This window comes from Phycodurus eques, chromosome 7 (genome assembly GCF_024500275.1).
Source record: "Phycodurus eques isolate BA_2022a chromosome 7, UOR_Pequ_1.1, whole genome shotgun sequence".
Lineage (NCBI taxonomy): Eukaryota > Metazoa > Chordata > Actinopteri > Syngnathiformes > Syngnathidae > Phycodurus > Phycodurus eques.
In genome coordinates, this window is record NC_084531.1 from 3737866 (window position 1) to 3752544 (window position 14679).

The window sequence follows — 14679 nt, forward strand, 5'->3', positions numbered from 1 at the left end:
TTCGAATATCCTACCCCTGAGCTACCCTCTAATAAACCATCCTCATCTACTTCCTCCGCCTCCGTCTTCTTCTGGGTCCAATCCAGTGTCATACGATTACCAACCGTGACAGATGATACATTAAACATCATGGGAAAACCCCATACAGTCAGGATTTTTGGCAGCATACTGTAACTAACAGATGATAATGTTTTAAAAATTTTTTTTCATCCAAGCAATGTCATGATTTCGTCTGAATTATATACAGTACTGCGTGGCAGAGGCGAAGGAAAGTGACATTTGTGCAGTCACAAGCAAGTCGCAAGTTATAAAATCAAGCAAGTCAAGTTGAGTCCCAAGTCTAGTCTAGTCTCATCAAATCATCACTTGGGTTAAGCAAGTCGTAGGTCAAGTCAGACAGTATGCAAAATAAATGTACCAGGAAAGGATGCTTTCAACAAAATTAAAAACTTGTTAATTGACAGAAAATTATCTTTTTTAAAATTTTCGTCCTGTAAGGTCAAGCAGAAAGGAGGATCTGTATCCCTTTCATGCCGGAACAGTCTTACTGTGTCACAGTGGAGTTTTTAAGCTGCCGCTGTGGTTTCTTCGTATTTTAATGGATATTTATTGAAAATCAGACTCGATCAGTTGAACAGAAAAAGGTTTCTAGATGGCAGTGGGAAGAGAAGACAACAAAAGACAAAGCACCTACTGTAAACAAGATGAGGAAAGTAAATCATTATATAACAAGAATAATGACACATTAGATATGAGTGTTGTATGGGCAGTAGTGCTACACCCTGTGAGGGAAGGACAGGACAAGGACAGGAGGGGAAGCATGCAGGACAAGGGTCGTGAACCCTGCCAGAGTGAACCCCAATGTACAGGCACCGAGTCAGGGGGCAATAAGTATACTCACACCTGCTCAACGTCTCTCACCGTGGCCAACTCCAGAGTGCAAGAGAGTCCAACCCCTATTTTTCTAATGTAATAGATTCTAAGATCAGATTTAGCCAGTTATTGATGTTAATTATTTTTCCAGTTTAATAACATTGTTTCTTTAGCGGTAGCTAACGCAACGAGTAATGATTGTGAATATTTATTTGGGAGGTCGATTATGCTTAATTTGTCAAGTGCACTCAATTCAAAGTGGAATCCTGCAGTTCAAAATATACGAAAGTTTCTGCTTAACCGAAGTCCAAAAGAATTGGTGTGCATTCCCATATAGCATGAAAAGGTGGCGAGGACACATCGGACCCTTTCCCGCTACAGGGCATCCTGCCAGCGCTCCGAGCTACCCTTTTGGGTGCCTGGGCAAACTCCGTTAGGAAGGAAGCCCGCTCTGAACGTCTTGCAAACAGCGCCACCCTCCGGCTCTGCCTGGGAATTATTTTTCTTTTTTTAATTTTCCTTCCTACTTTTCTGCCAAATCCACCTGTTACCCGTGGGGTCCGGAACAGCCAAACATTCTGGAGATCGACCAGCCTGCCTAAATTGTGTTCCACGCACGTGAGTCCAACTTGCGGTCTACTAAAAGTACAAATTAGTGCATATTTGGGTTTAAATTAACGAAAACAGGAAACCCCAGCCATATGCATTGTCACTACCCGCTCATTCCGCCCTCACATCACAAGTTCAGCCTCCTTTGCCAATGTTCGTCGGTCCTTTGTTTTGCTTTTTCCCTACATTGTTCCCTTGTAGAGTCCCCTGTTAGATCTCATTAAACTTTCTATAAAAATTCACTACCTGTATCCTTTTTTGTGTTTTTGGGTTCGACAACAGACCTCTGGTTATCGAGAACTCTTATCTAACTCCTGTAGCAACCTTCAGATTACGAGACTGATAAAAGGTTTGTCGTCGCTTTTTCCGAAATTGTATACAAACAAAAAGTGACGTGGTGCCCTTTACGAGACAAAATAGCTTGATTTATAACGCTGAAACGACTGGTTAGAGCGCTGAAACGACTGGTTAGAGCGTCAGCCTCACAGTTCTGAGAGCTCGGGTTCAATCCCCGGCCCCGCCTGTGTGGAGTTTGCATGTTCTCCCCGTGCCTGCGTGGGTTTTCTCCGGGAACTCCGGTTTCCTCCCACATCCCAAAAACATGCATTAATTGGAGACTCTAAATTTCCCGTAGGTGTGACTGTGAGTGCGAATGGTTGTTTGTTTGTATGTGCCCTGCGATTGGCTGGCAACCAGTTCAGGGCGTACCCCGCCTCCTGCCCGATGACAGCTGGGATAGGCTCCAACACGCCCGCGACCCTAGTGAGGAGAAGCGGCTCAGAAAATGGATGGATGGATGAATGACAAAAACAGGTAATAAAGTTGTCTATCATATATTTTTTTAAATGTTTATTTACACTGAAATTTGAATGTGTACACCAAAGTTTCATGGAAATCAGATATTGTTTTTGTATATTTTTCGAACAAACAAACAAACAATCACGCTGATACCGCTAACCTTTGTACTTTTGCAGTCAGGGGAGACAAGAAATTACAGTACTCTGTTCATAAAAAAATAAGAGTCAAAAAGCATTAGGTACAAAGAGTGAGTTACTGTATGACACCTTGCCTCCTGATTCCTCTTCTTTCCCCTGATCCTCCAGAATTTTATCAAGTAGGTTTGGTGCTTCCAATTCGACTGCTTGACCTTCATCCAGCACCTCATCGTGTAGCTTGCGGTTCGTCAGATCTGAATACTGCAGTGGCTCCAGGATCTGGACCTGAGAATCTATACCTTGGGTGTCCAGCTGCGGAACTGTGGTGGTCAAAGTCTTGGACAAAGACATATGTACCAGGGGGGAACCTGATAGAGTGGTAGACCCTGGGGCAAACTGGACCCCTGAAAGCATGGTAGAGAGGGTGGTGAGGGGCTGGGTCCAGGGGATATAAGCACACCCTAATTCTGGGAGGTCCATCTGAGGAAGGGAGCATGTTGCTGCGGCCACAGGGAGGGTCTGGAACAACAACAAAAACTCTGTAAGCAGTGTTGAGTCTCATTCCTCCAATCTCCAAAGCATCCATCCATCCATTTTCCGAGCCGCTTCTCCTCACTAGGGTCGCGGGCGTGCTGGAGCCTATCCCAGCTGTCATCGGGCAGGAGGCAGGGTACACCCTGAACTGGTTGCCAGCCAATCGCAGGGCACATAGAAACAAACAACCATTCACACTCACAGTCATGCCTACGGGCAATTTAGAGTCTCCAACTAATGCATGTTTTTGGGATGTGGGAGGAAACCGGAGTGCCCGGAGAAAACCCACACAGGCACGGGGAAAACATGCAAACTCCACACAGGCGGGGCCGGGGATTGAACCCGGGTCCTCAGAACTGTGAGGCTGACGGTCTAACCAGTCGGCCACCGTGCCGCCTCTCCAAAGCAACATACAGTATTTAATGGATTACATCCACCAAGAAGGTTCAGATATCCATGACATGGGTTTTTTCATGTAACTATTTGTTTGGGGGCCACTTAGCCTAAGATTTTGACATATCAAGCGTATTTTGTTATGATGGGGCAGCTATACTTCCAAGCATGTTCCCATTAAATTTGGTGAGGTTAATTGATTACATAAGCAATATGTAAATTTTAAATAAGCAAAATGGATCCACCCATTTGCTATGATCCTAACTGCTTATCCTGTTCAGGATCACATGCAGAGAGACTATGCTAGTTTACTTCAGGCGAAACTACTCCCTAAAATGATCCCCAGTCACAGGGCATATATAGAGACACAGACCGTGCAAACTCCACACAGAAAGGCTGGAGCAGAGATTTTAACTCTGAACCTGTGAGGCAGACGTGCTAACCACTGTGCTGCCCATTATCTAAATATTATTAATTTCATCAATCCCCAACTACTCACCCCAACATTAGTGAGCAGTGGTGTCTGCGTGTAGGCTAGCATGGTGTAACTGGGGTACAAAGTTTGCATGTAGACATCAGCTGTCCAAGTGGGACCAGCCGGGTAGGCCAGAGGTTGCGCGGAGGTGACTTGCTCGCTGTAGTCGGGTGAGGACCAGTGTGTTCCTGCAGGCTGAAGTCCAGGTCTGGTGACAGGGAGTGGAGCTCTCCATTGTGTAATTTCTCCATCACAAACGGGAGACTTTGCTAGGGAGCAGTTGGCGACATCATGCCCATAGATACCTGAAACAGTACAACTGTTTGGGACGAACACTTCTGGCAACACTTGCATGCAGTTGTTTGACTGGAAGGCAGATGATAAAAGATGTACCTGGTGTGAATGTCGACTGGCTGTTGTGTGTAATCACATCCTTAAAGAACAATAATACAGATTGCAATAATAAATAGAAAGCTGAAGCGAATGAATGTAATGTCATGAAATTACACAAAAATAGTAATCCTTAGTGCTGCCAAACTGTCACATATAGTAACAAATAATTCGTAGCAAATTAAAGCACATACTGTATGATGATCATAATAAAGTCTAGAACCTGATTCAAATTGAAAATCCATTGGGGGTGCCCCTAAAGTGTGGCCATGCTCAAGAGAAGCCCTCACAAGATGACAGATTTGGATTTGTCAAATATGATGTAACTTGCCATGTCAGAGACTTAATTTATAATAATAGTATATATTATTCTGGATGGGGCCAACCCCTACAAATGAATAAACTATTTTCCATTTTCATTGTTTTTTTGGGGTCAACATTTTACTCATATGTCTGAATATTGGACAATTGGGACAATTTTAGTATATCTTTTGCACCATTCTGAAGGATTCTGGTAATTTGTAGCATAATATCGAGAGCATTTACAACACTGGATATGCCTGCTGAGAAACGGTATGAAAAGGCAATGTTTTTTTGTTGTTGTTTTTTTTTGTCCTTAGACGAAGTTTAATTGTGTGCACATTGGTGCAGTAGTCACAGTTTTTTTTTTCAACAGAAGATTTCTGTTAATATTTGGCAGATTTCCAGTTTCTGCTCGAGAAAAGTAGAAATATTCTATAAATAACATTTGTTCACAGTGCCTACTGTCTAAACAGTCTGGACAAGACATATCCCAAAAGGTCAAGCGTGTTACTTCACATCTGACCAAAAAGCTGTCAGATGTGTTGTGTGTGCATGACTTCCACCTGGCATTCCAGTAATCCAGAGGGAGGTAAATTATAATCCTGTCACATATCCCGACTTCGATTTCATCAAATGAAATGCCAAATGCACAGTGTAAAACAATGAAAACATGTTGTATTTTTGTACAGGTTAAAGCAGGTTTTAGTTTCTAAATATGTCATGTTTTTGTCATGAAATGGCTTATATAATTCCAAATGTGTTTACACTGAAGTTTGTGGAAAATCTGGTGTCTCAGTCACCAAAAAGTTGTTTTACCAAAGAATACGTTCTGAAGGATCTGGGTGTGTCCGTGTGTGTGTATGTGTGTTGTCTGTGTGTGGGCGTAATAAAAAAGAAGGGGGACGGATCTTTGGCAAAGTTGCAGGTTATTTTGCATAGGGCACTCTGCCCTGTCCCGGAGCCATACAGCAAATGGTTGTAACTGTCATGGAAAAACACCTGCATTATATAAGGACAAAATCCCCCTGAGCTCAGGAAAAGGTTTTGGCTTTTCTTGTAACTCGTGTGAATAGCATCTATGATTTGGAATTATACTTCAGCTGTCAAAAACCTTTTAAGCTACAATATTCATGCCACAACATTCAGACCAAGCTGACCTTTTGTTTTTAATCAGTGCAACAACGACAAAGCATCCCGAACAAGAACATAAATCACAATGTTGTTCATCCTCTGAGTTTCGACAGTTTGACTGAGTAAAAACCCCCAACCAAGCATGCATTAATGAAAGTGCAACCGACTGAAGAAGCATCACTTAGAAGAATGTTAAAGAAAATATTGGATGGGAGACAATGTTTACAGATGGAAAAATAAAAAGAAACCCAACACTGCTGCTACATTGTTTCACCTGCATAAACTTTGAATACACTTTTCTCATTAATGTGTACATTCCTTTTGATTTGTTTTCATACAAGGGCTCCAGCAAAAATTCAGCATTTCCAAAGATAACGACACTCGTTTTTGACTGACACTGTTTAAGAGATATTTCTATGACAATATCTTTATTGTTGTGAATGTAGTTTAGCACTAGCTAATGGAAAGAAAAGGTTTGTAGTGCGAGCAGCAATGTTATAAGATTTGGAGCAATGACCAGAAGACGGGACAGATTTGGAGGTGGCAATGTTGAGAATGCTAAAATTCACTTTGGGAGTAACGAAGATGGACAGGATCAGGAATGAGCTCGTTAGAGGAACAGTGCAGACTTGGAAGGTTTGGAGACAAAGCCAGGGAGGCTAGATTCAGATGGTTTGGACCCGTGTAGAGGAGGGACAGTAAATTTAGCGGTAGAAGGATGCTGGAAATGCAGCCGGCTAGGTAGGAGGGAAAGAGGGGATTTAGGGATGAGATCAGGCAAGACTTGTAAAAAGCTGAAGTCAGAGCAGAAAATGCAGAGGACAGAGAGAGATAGAAGAGGATTCTAGAATTTTGGTGACCCTATTTTAGCTCTCTTGAGAGCTGTCAGTATGATGCAGTGCAGTTCAACACAAATGTCAAATACACCCACAAAAATTAAACTAACAAATTGTAAATTAATACCTTTCAATCAGTGTCAGTGAAAACTGAGCGTTTTTTTAAATTTTGTTACATTGTTATGTTGTGTTTACTTTGTAATACTAGTCTCTTCGGATTGTGCAAGTAGTCACAAATTTGTAGGCGGTTGGTGTGAATATAATTTATATCGTGCCAATGAAACAGAACAATTTCACAAATGACAGTTTTCTCTAATCTATGTATCGGTATGGGTCATCTATGTGCTAATATGATGCGCTTACTGCAGTATGCAGAGTTGTCTTGGTGCTCAACATCTCCACACTTCTTTTCCTTCGCAGCAAGTCTTTGACTGGATCTTTGACTCGAACACCCTGGTATGGTCTGGACCTGTTCAGAGCAGCAGGATGGGCTAGAAATGGCATAAAAAGAGCAATTGATGCTACTTAATTTCAATTTTATGAAAGAATGATATCGGACTTGTTTTCTGGCCACACTGATGATACACTTGCTGGACTACAGGACCTAGTATAAGGACCAGTGTATAAGATATTAGAAACAGGTCTCAAAATGATATACAGTGGTAACTTGATAAAAAGGACCCCAATATAACGGATATCGGATAAAACCGACCGTCGGGACTGAACAGTGCGTCCAAAAAATTGTTTCCTTTTGTCACTTTAACTGCCGTTGAGAAAGTCTGTTCGTTCCAGAATTGTTGTTTTCTGGCACTTTGGCACAATGCAGGTAGATAGTGGAACTGACCTATTTCCGGGTCACAGATATACAATATGACTGGATCCAATTTCAAAAGATGTGCTTATGCGGTGGCCATGTTGAATGTGGGGAATTGATGTGGTGGCCATGTCACGATGGTTACATCTATTGTCTATTGTGCCGTAGAGCGTGGCAGAGAGAGCAAGAGAGAGAACTTCCTCCAATTCAACAAAACCAAGGTAATTGTTTTTTGGAAGTGAAGAAAAGAGGTTTGCTATAAGTAAATACTTGCAGTCACTCCCTCCAAAAACTGAAGACCAAACCCGAAACCTCGGTGTATTGATAGATTCCGACCTGACTTTCAGTAGTCATATCCTTCTACTAGCTAAGGACCATATCCATAGTGAAGGCTTGCAGTTGCCAAGCAGACCAGGAGAAGCTCATCCATGCTTTTATCTCAAGTTGGCTTGACTATTGCAACGGTCTTCTGACTGGACTCCCCCCAAAAGCATTAAACAGCTGCAACTCATTCAGAACGTTGCAGTTTGGGTTTTGACCAGAACAAACAGGTCAGACCATGTTACTCCAACTCTAAAGTCTCTAAACTTGCTCCCAGTCAGCTTTAGAATAGACCTTAAAGTTCTGCTATTTGTCTATAAATCACTAAATCGTTGCTGTCATGACTATATGAAACAAATGAGAGTTGAATACAAATCCAGTAGGGCTCTGAGATCTACAGACTCGGGTCAAATAGTGGAGCACAGAGTCCAAAGCAAACGTGTCAATGTTTTTAAATCCTGGTTAAAACCTCTTCTTTAACTTCTTCATCTTTCTCATGCTTATGATTATTTTAGAGAATTTCCACTTTTAAATTATCTCTCTTGCTCTGTACGTTTCCTATCTTTATATATATATTTTTTTCTGTTTGTTTCTAAATGTTTTTAAGTTGTCTTTTATTTTTTGTCTTTATTCTTAAATGCTTTTAATGATGCAAAGCACATTGAGTTACCTTGTGTCGGAAATGCACTATATAAACTTTGCTTTAAGAATTTTTTTCTATTTGGCGGCAAGGTGGCCGACTGGTTAGAGCGTCAGCCTCACAGATCTGAGGACCCGGGTTCTATCCCCGGCCCCGCCTGTGTGGAGTTTGCATGTTCTCCCCTTGCCTGCGTGGGTTTTCTCCGGGCACTCCGGTTTCCTCCCACCTCCCAAAAACATGCATGAATTGGAGACTCTAAATTGCCCGTAGGCATGACTGTGAGTGCGAATGGTTGTTTGTTCCTATGTGCCCTGCGATTGGCTGGCAACCAGTTCAGGGTGTACCCCGCCTCCTGCCCGATGACAGCTGGGATAGGCTCCATCACCCCCGCGACCCTAGTGAGGAGAAGCGGCTCAGAAAATGGATGGATGGATATATCTATTTGCAATTCAAATGTACTCCCATTGTCCATTGAGGTGCAGATAGTATGGATCAGATCTGTTGTGTTAAACTTTTGTTTTGATATTTTGCAGTGATAGAGTGATATAGTCCTTTGGAGCCAGACACATAACATACTGGAGGCTATAAGGTCTAGTAGTTACACACGAATAAACAGGGGTGGGGATAGATACATGAGGAAGACGGACATACTGTATTTAGTCGCCAGTAGTGATCACCAGCTCATTCTATATTTAATAAGGGTACCCGCTCACATTGTCTGGTGCCACACTAGCCAAGAGCAGTGACAATGCTCTATTCATGCAGGGACCACCGCGATTACACATCATTCTCTTCCGCACAGAGAGGTCTCCATGCGAGACTATCTTTGCACCACATTAAAAGAGAATGACGACCAACTTTGATTGGCTGTGAATGAAGTCAGCTGTAGACACACCCACAGCAGCGAAGTCCACCCAATCTCGGATCTCCTGGCGTGCGCTGGTCTATGAAATTACCAACACCGGTTTAACCTGCCCCTGGCGCACAGTTGCACAGCCCGCTGCACCAGATTTTTTCAAGTCACGAAAATAGGGTCCATAGAGACAGACAACGATTCACAGTTATATTTACACCATCACTGAGTGGCGCTGCCTGCACCAAAGTCAAGCAAGTTCACCACTACACCATCAGTGACTCGCTTAATCTCGTTTTGTTTATTCAAGCTTTACTTTTCCCCCTCTGAATTCAAACTCAGAATTCTACCAAAAAATTTGGGAAAAAGTGACACAAAGCTTCTGAATTTGAACTTCCATCATGAAAGAAGACTGTGCTCCTTTCTCGTTGATATTGTACATCACTTTGCTGTGAGACAAACAAGACGTGCTGTGGTTGGAGGGTGCCAGTTGCCTGAGGCTGATGAGAACTGCCCGTTCATTTGTGTACCTGTACATGCATTACCTGACCTTGTCTGAGGATGGCTCTAAATCATGGCGCATGGAGTTTTCCTGAGACTTGTGAATCCATTTAGGAAATATAGCACACTTTGAATTTGAAAATATCTTATGTAGCAGAAGTGTCGTAGCCAGTGAGTTGTGCACATACTACACTTTGAAGAAGCATTAATTGGAGACTCTAAATTGCCCGTAGGCATGATTGTGAGTGCAAATGGTTGTTTGTTTCTATGTGCCCTGCAATTGGCTGGCAACCAGTTCAGGGTGTACCCCGCCTCCTGCCCGATGACAGCTCGGATAGGCTCCAGCACGTCCGCGACCCTTGTGAGGAGAAGCGGCTCAGAAAATGGATGGATGGATGAAGAACTCAGTTCAGTACCCATGAGTTTTCATTTTTCTTTATCATCTGTGATCAGATCTTCATCATTATCTTTTTGCCATACTTATTGCAAATGAAGGATGAGCTTCAACAGTGAGTGGCAAGAGGAGAAGAATTTGAAACTAAGAAGAATAAAGTCATATAATAAGTAGTATAAAAATGAATCAGAGTCATCTTTATTTGCCAAGGATGTCAAAAACACACAAGGAATTTCTCTCCGGTAGTTGGATCCGCTCTAGTATGACAACTTTTAGACATAAAAACCTAAAACACATTACGGAGAGTCACTGAGCAATGAAAGGTTACCGGTAACATGATAATGTCCATACAATTATTATTTTTTTTGACAATGGTGCAAATGATGCTGAGTCCTCTACCAAATTAGAGCAATTTGAAATGACGAATAGAGCGTTAATCTGGTACAGTGACAGTTGTGCAAATGGTGCAGACTTCAAAAAATTTAAGCAGTTTAAAGTACCTAGTAGTACAAAAATCTGAGACAGTGACAATTGTCCAAATGGTGCAGATACTTCTCAAACACATGGGTGGCCAGTATTGGTCAACAACATATATACAAATAGTCCAGAGTTACGAGACTACTACAGTGAGCGCACAAATAATGTAGTGTCCCGACAGAGATGTGACAACAATCTCAAGACAAAATTGGAAGCATGTTACAAAATAATCATGAGTTAACTGTTTATGAAGTTAATGGCAAGAGAGAAGAAGCTGCTGGAATGTCTGCTGGTTTTCGTTTGCATTGATCAATAGCGCCTACCTGAGGGAAGGAGCTGGAAGAGGTGGTGACCAGGATGTGGCGGGTCCAAGAGGATTTTGCATGCTCTTGTCTTAGTTCTGGCAGCGTGCAAGTCCTCAAGGGTGGGTAGGGGGGTATCGATGATTTTTTTTCGGCAGTCTTGATTGTCCATTGCAGTTTAATTTTGTCCTTCTTTGTGGCAGCACCAAACCAGATTGTGATGGATGAACACAGGACCGATTTGATGACTGCTGTGTAGAACTGCCTCAACAGCTCCTGTGGCAGGCCATGCTTCCTCACAAGCCACAGGAAGTGCATCGACTGCTGGGCCTTTCGGAGGATGGAGTTGATGTTAGCCTCCCAATTCAGGTCCTGAGAGACTGTAATTCCCAGGAACATGATAGCCTAAACGGTTGACACAGGCCCGTTGGACAGCGTGAGGTGCAGGTGTGGTGAAGGATGCTTCCTGAAGTCCACAATCATCTCTCAAGTTTTGTACGTCTTCAGCTCCATGTTGTGTCGGTCGCACTAAAGCTACAGCCGCTTCACTTCCTGTCGATATGCAGACTCGTCACCATCTTTGATGAGGCCAATGACTGTGGTGTCGTCTGCAAACTTCAGGAGTTTGACAGCTGTGTGCGGTGAGGTGCAGTCCTCCGTGTGGAGATAGAAGAGTAGGGGAGAGAGAACATATCCTTGGGGCGCCCCGGTGCTGATGGTGCATGTGGATGAGTTGGTGTCCCCCAGCCTCACCTGCTGTGTCCTGCCCGTCAGAAAGCTGTAAATCCACTGTCAGATGGAAGGTGAGATGCTGAACTGGAGAAGCTTGGAGCAGAGGACTTCGGGGATGATGGTGTTGAACGCAGAGCTGAAGTCCACGAGTAGGACCCTTGCATAAGTCCATGTGCCGTCGAGGTGTTCTAGGATGAAGGGCAGTCCCATGTTGATTGCATCATACACAGACCTCTTTGCTCTGTAGGCAAATTGCAAGGCGTCCAGCATGGGACGTGAAGCTCTTGAAGTGGTCTATCACAAGGCGTTCAAAGGACTTCATGACCACAATGAAGTAAGCAGACTCACACTCAAAGCAATACGGACTGAAACAGGTCCAAATACTTTAGTGGCTTGTCCCTTGTTGACAAAGCAAATTTTGAGTTTGTTGCTTTATGTTTTCCAGTGGTTATCTTCTTTTTACCTTTAGTTTTATTGCTATAAAAGTGAGAAACGTGAAGTCCATCTGTGATGCAAATCCTGTTCAGGGTCAGGGGTGAGATGGAGACTATATCAGGTGACATGCCAGAGGTGGTCAATCACACCAGACGAGTCAATCCCAGACATAAACAGACAGCCCTTCGTATTCACACCCATGGACAATTTTGAGTCTTCAATTAACCTGACATGCATGATTTTGGAATGTGGGAGGAAGTTGGAGTAGCCAGAGTAAGCACGGTTAGAAGAAGGTCAACGCTTTAACCTTTGACTACGAGGCAGACCGAGCCTGCTGGCAGGTAAGATGTCAAGCATTTGTTCTCTATCCTGTTGCTTATCTTTTAGACCATATGGAGCATAGCTCAGCTGACTAACGAGAGGTGAGACGTGGTGTTTACCTGAGACAGTTCACATGTCAATCTTAGTGTATGGCTTACACTTGTAAAATAAATAAAAGTAATACAATTTAATTTTTTTTTTTTTAATGCTCCCTTGGTTTTATATGGGTAAATGTCTCTAATGCTTAAACAGCCACACTTAAAAGTCCTAGTTTAAAAAAGTTATTGACGATTTAAAATGTTAGGCATTCATTTTAAAGGAATTCTTTTTTGACAGGGTAAATGGTGGTGGCCCGTTGAAATCTACTTTTTGGATAAGGATAAAGACAAAAGTGCCTCTCTCTAACTCTCTCCTTGTCACTTCTCCTGCTGTGACCGACCTTTAACCCCTAGAGGGTGTTTGCAGCTCTCGCGCTGACGTAGGTGAAGGGGCAAGTGTCCGCAGTGCCACTGGGTCCGTGCATCCACTTAATCTCTATTGTAAAGGTGAGGTGGTGCTGACTCTATCTTCCCTTTGTTCTTATCAGCAACTGATAGGTGACTGATAACATTCTGCACGTCAGACTTTAAAAGTTCCGGTGTAGACGTGTGGCCTTTCAGCATGATGACATTGTTTTGCTTTTCTTCTTGATTATGTAGTTGTTCAGGGAATTCATTATGAACATCCACTTAAGTGAATTGATATCTTTCCTTACCAAGCTGGGGGTAAATTTAAAGTAATGTGATGTCCAGAAAGTATTCATTTGAACACGAACATTTGAAGTGTTTGGGGCTTTAGTCAAAGTTTTCAATGTTTCAATAAAATCATGAAATCATAAAATATTCCCATTGTTTTGAGTGACAGTGTCGTGGTTCACTTGCTTGACTTCCGTGCAGGCGTTGTGGGTTTAGTTCCGACTCAGTGACAGTGTGAATGGTTGTCTTCCGCTCCCCGTGACCCTGCTGAGCAGGATAAATGGTATAAAAAAAAACAAAAACAAAAAAACAGATGGATGGAAAATGTTCGCTGTGATCGTACGCACAATTCATAAGACATTTTTGTGGACTTTGCCCAATGTCAAATGTTCAGAATCAGGTGATGAAAAGTCACTCGTGTGCAACGAGTGAATGGCATGCACTGTAAACAGATACTTGGTTTTGGTCCTTCTCACATCCAAAGATTCATAGCAGTCATATTTAAGACGTACGATTTCGAAATGAACTGTCGAAGGTTAGTCCATAAATGGCATGAATTCTGGAAAGTAGTACCGTGTGTTTGCAAGCTGTATATTGCTATAGTTCATCTTTAACAGGGAAAAATTATACCTGCAAATGGGGATACTTTATCTAGTAGGAAACAATTTACTGCTAATTCTCAAACGACTGGAAATGAATAGAAAATCCTCAAAGGGATATAAATCACATACATAATAAATGAACAGAGACTCGCTTCAGTCAAAAGAGGAAGCTCCACAGGTGCACAGTAATTTACAAAGAAAGAGGCCTCCTGCCATTTTGCATATCGAGATTACAATCCAATTTTAATGTGGAGAAACGTTTCAAACGATTCCCTTTCTCGAAGAGCCCCACAAAAACTATATTGATTTGGATGCTGTCAAATATATTCGGGTAATAGTGACTGCAGCTATTAAAAGTGTCAATAACATCCCAAAAGTCTAAATTAATGAATCAATGAATCAATGAATTAATTAAATTATAATTAAAAAAACTGAAACTTTGATAAAGTTGGACATCAAGCTGCTAATATTATATATATATATATATATATATATATATATATATATATATATATATATATATATATATATATATATATATATATATATATATATGATATTGATTATATTTTGTCAAAATACAGTACAGCCTTGTGATTGAGGAGAATCTGAAACTTTTGGTGCTGCAATCCTCGTCTCGTGTTAAGGACAGACAAATAAACAAGTACACTTGAATCACATCAATGTACATTGCAACCAAACAAACAAAAATATGAAATTGAAAATTATAGACGTTATATAATATAACACAAATATATTACGTCATATTACGAAGCAGATGGAAAATTCATGAATCATACTTACATTTGTCCAAATGCATACTGCTGATGTTGACCGGCGAATAAAGAAAATCAATGTGGCATGCTGACGAATGTGCTTTTTAACAGCCCAAAGCAGGCTAACAATTCCCCTGGGATGTTGCAGTTTCGAGAACAAGTCATGCATCTACTTTTAGCACTGATGGCAGTATAGCCAATCAACACTTTTTCCCCCAGACATATAATTAATTTCAAGATACAATAAAATAAACGAAATGCTAACTCCAGGCAGGTTTAATGCTAGATCATTTCTAGA

General features: G+C 41.9%; 1 protein-coding gene across 1 annotated transcript; it reads right to left on the minus strand.

Annotated features, from left to right (window-relative positions):
* Positions 1–2398: 2398 nt before the first annotated feature.
* LOC133405471 (POU domain class 2-associating factor 1) lies at positions 2399–14431 on the minus strand. Its single transcript, XM_061682447.1, has 5 exons — positions 14410–14431; positions 6843–6970; positions 4213–4252; positions 3844–4124; positions 2399–2936 (listed from the first exon to the last, which is right to left on the minus strand). Exons 1-5 carry the CDS (start codon positions 14423–14425, stop codon positions 2505–2507), a joined length of 897 nt encoding a protein of 298 aa, XP_061538431.1. The 5' UTR covers positions 14426–14431; the 3' UTR covers positions 2399–2504.
* Positions 14432–14679: the final 248 nt, after the last annotated feature.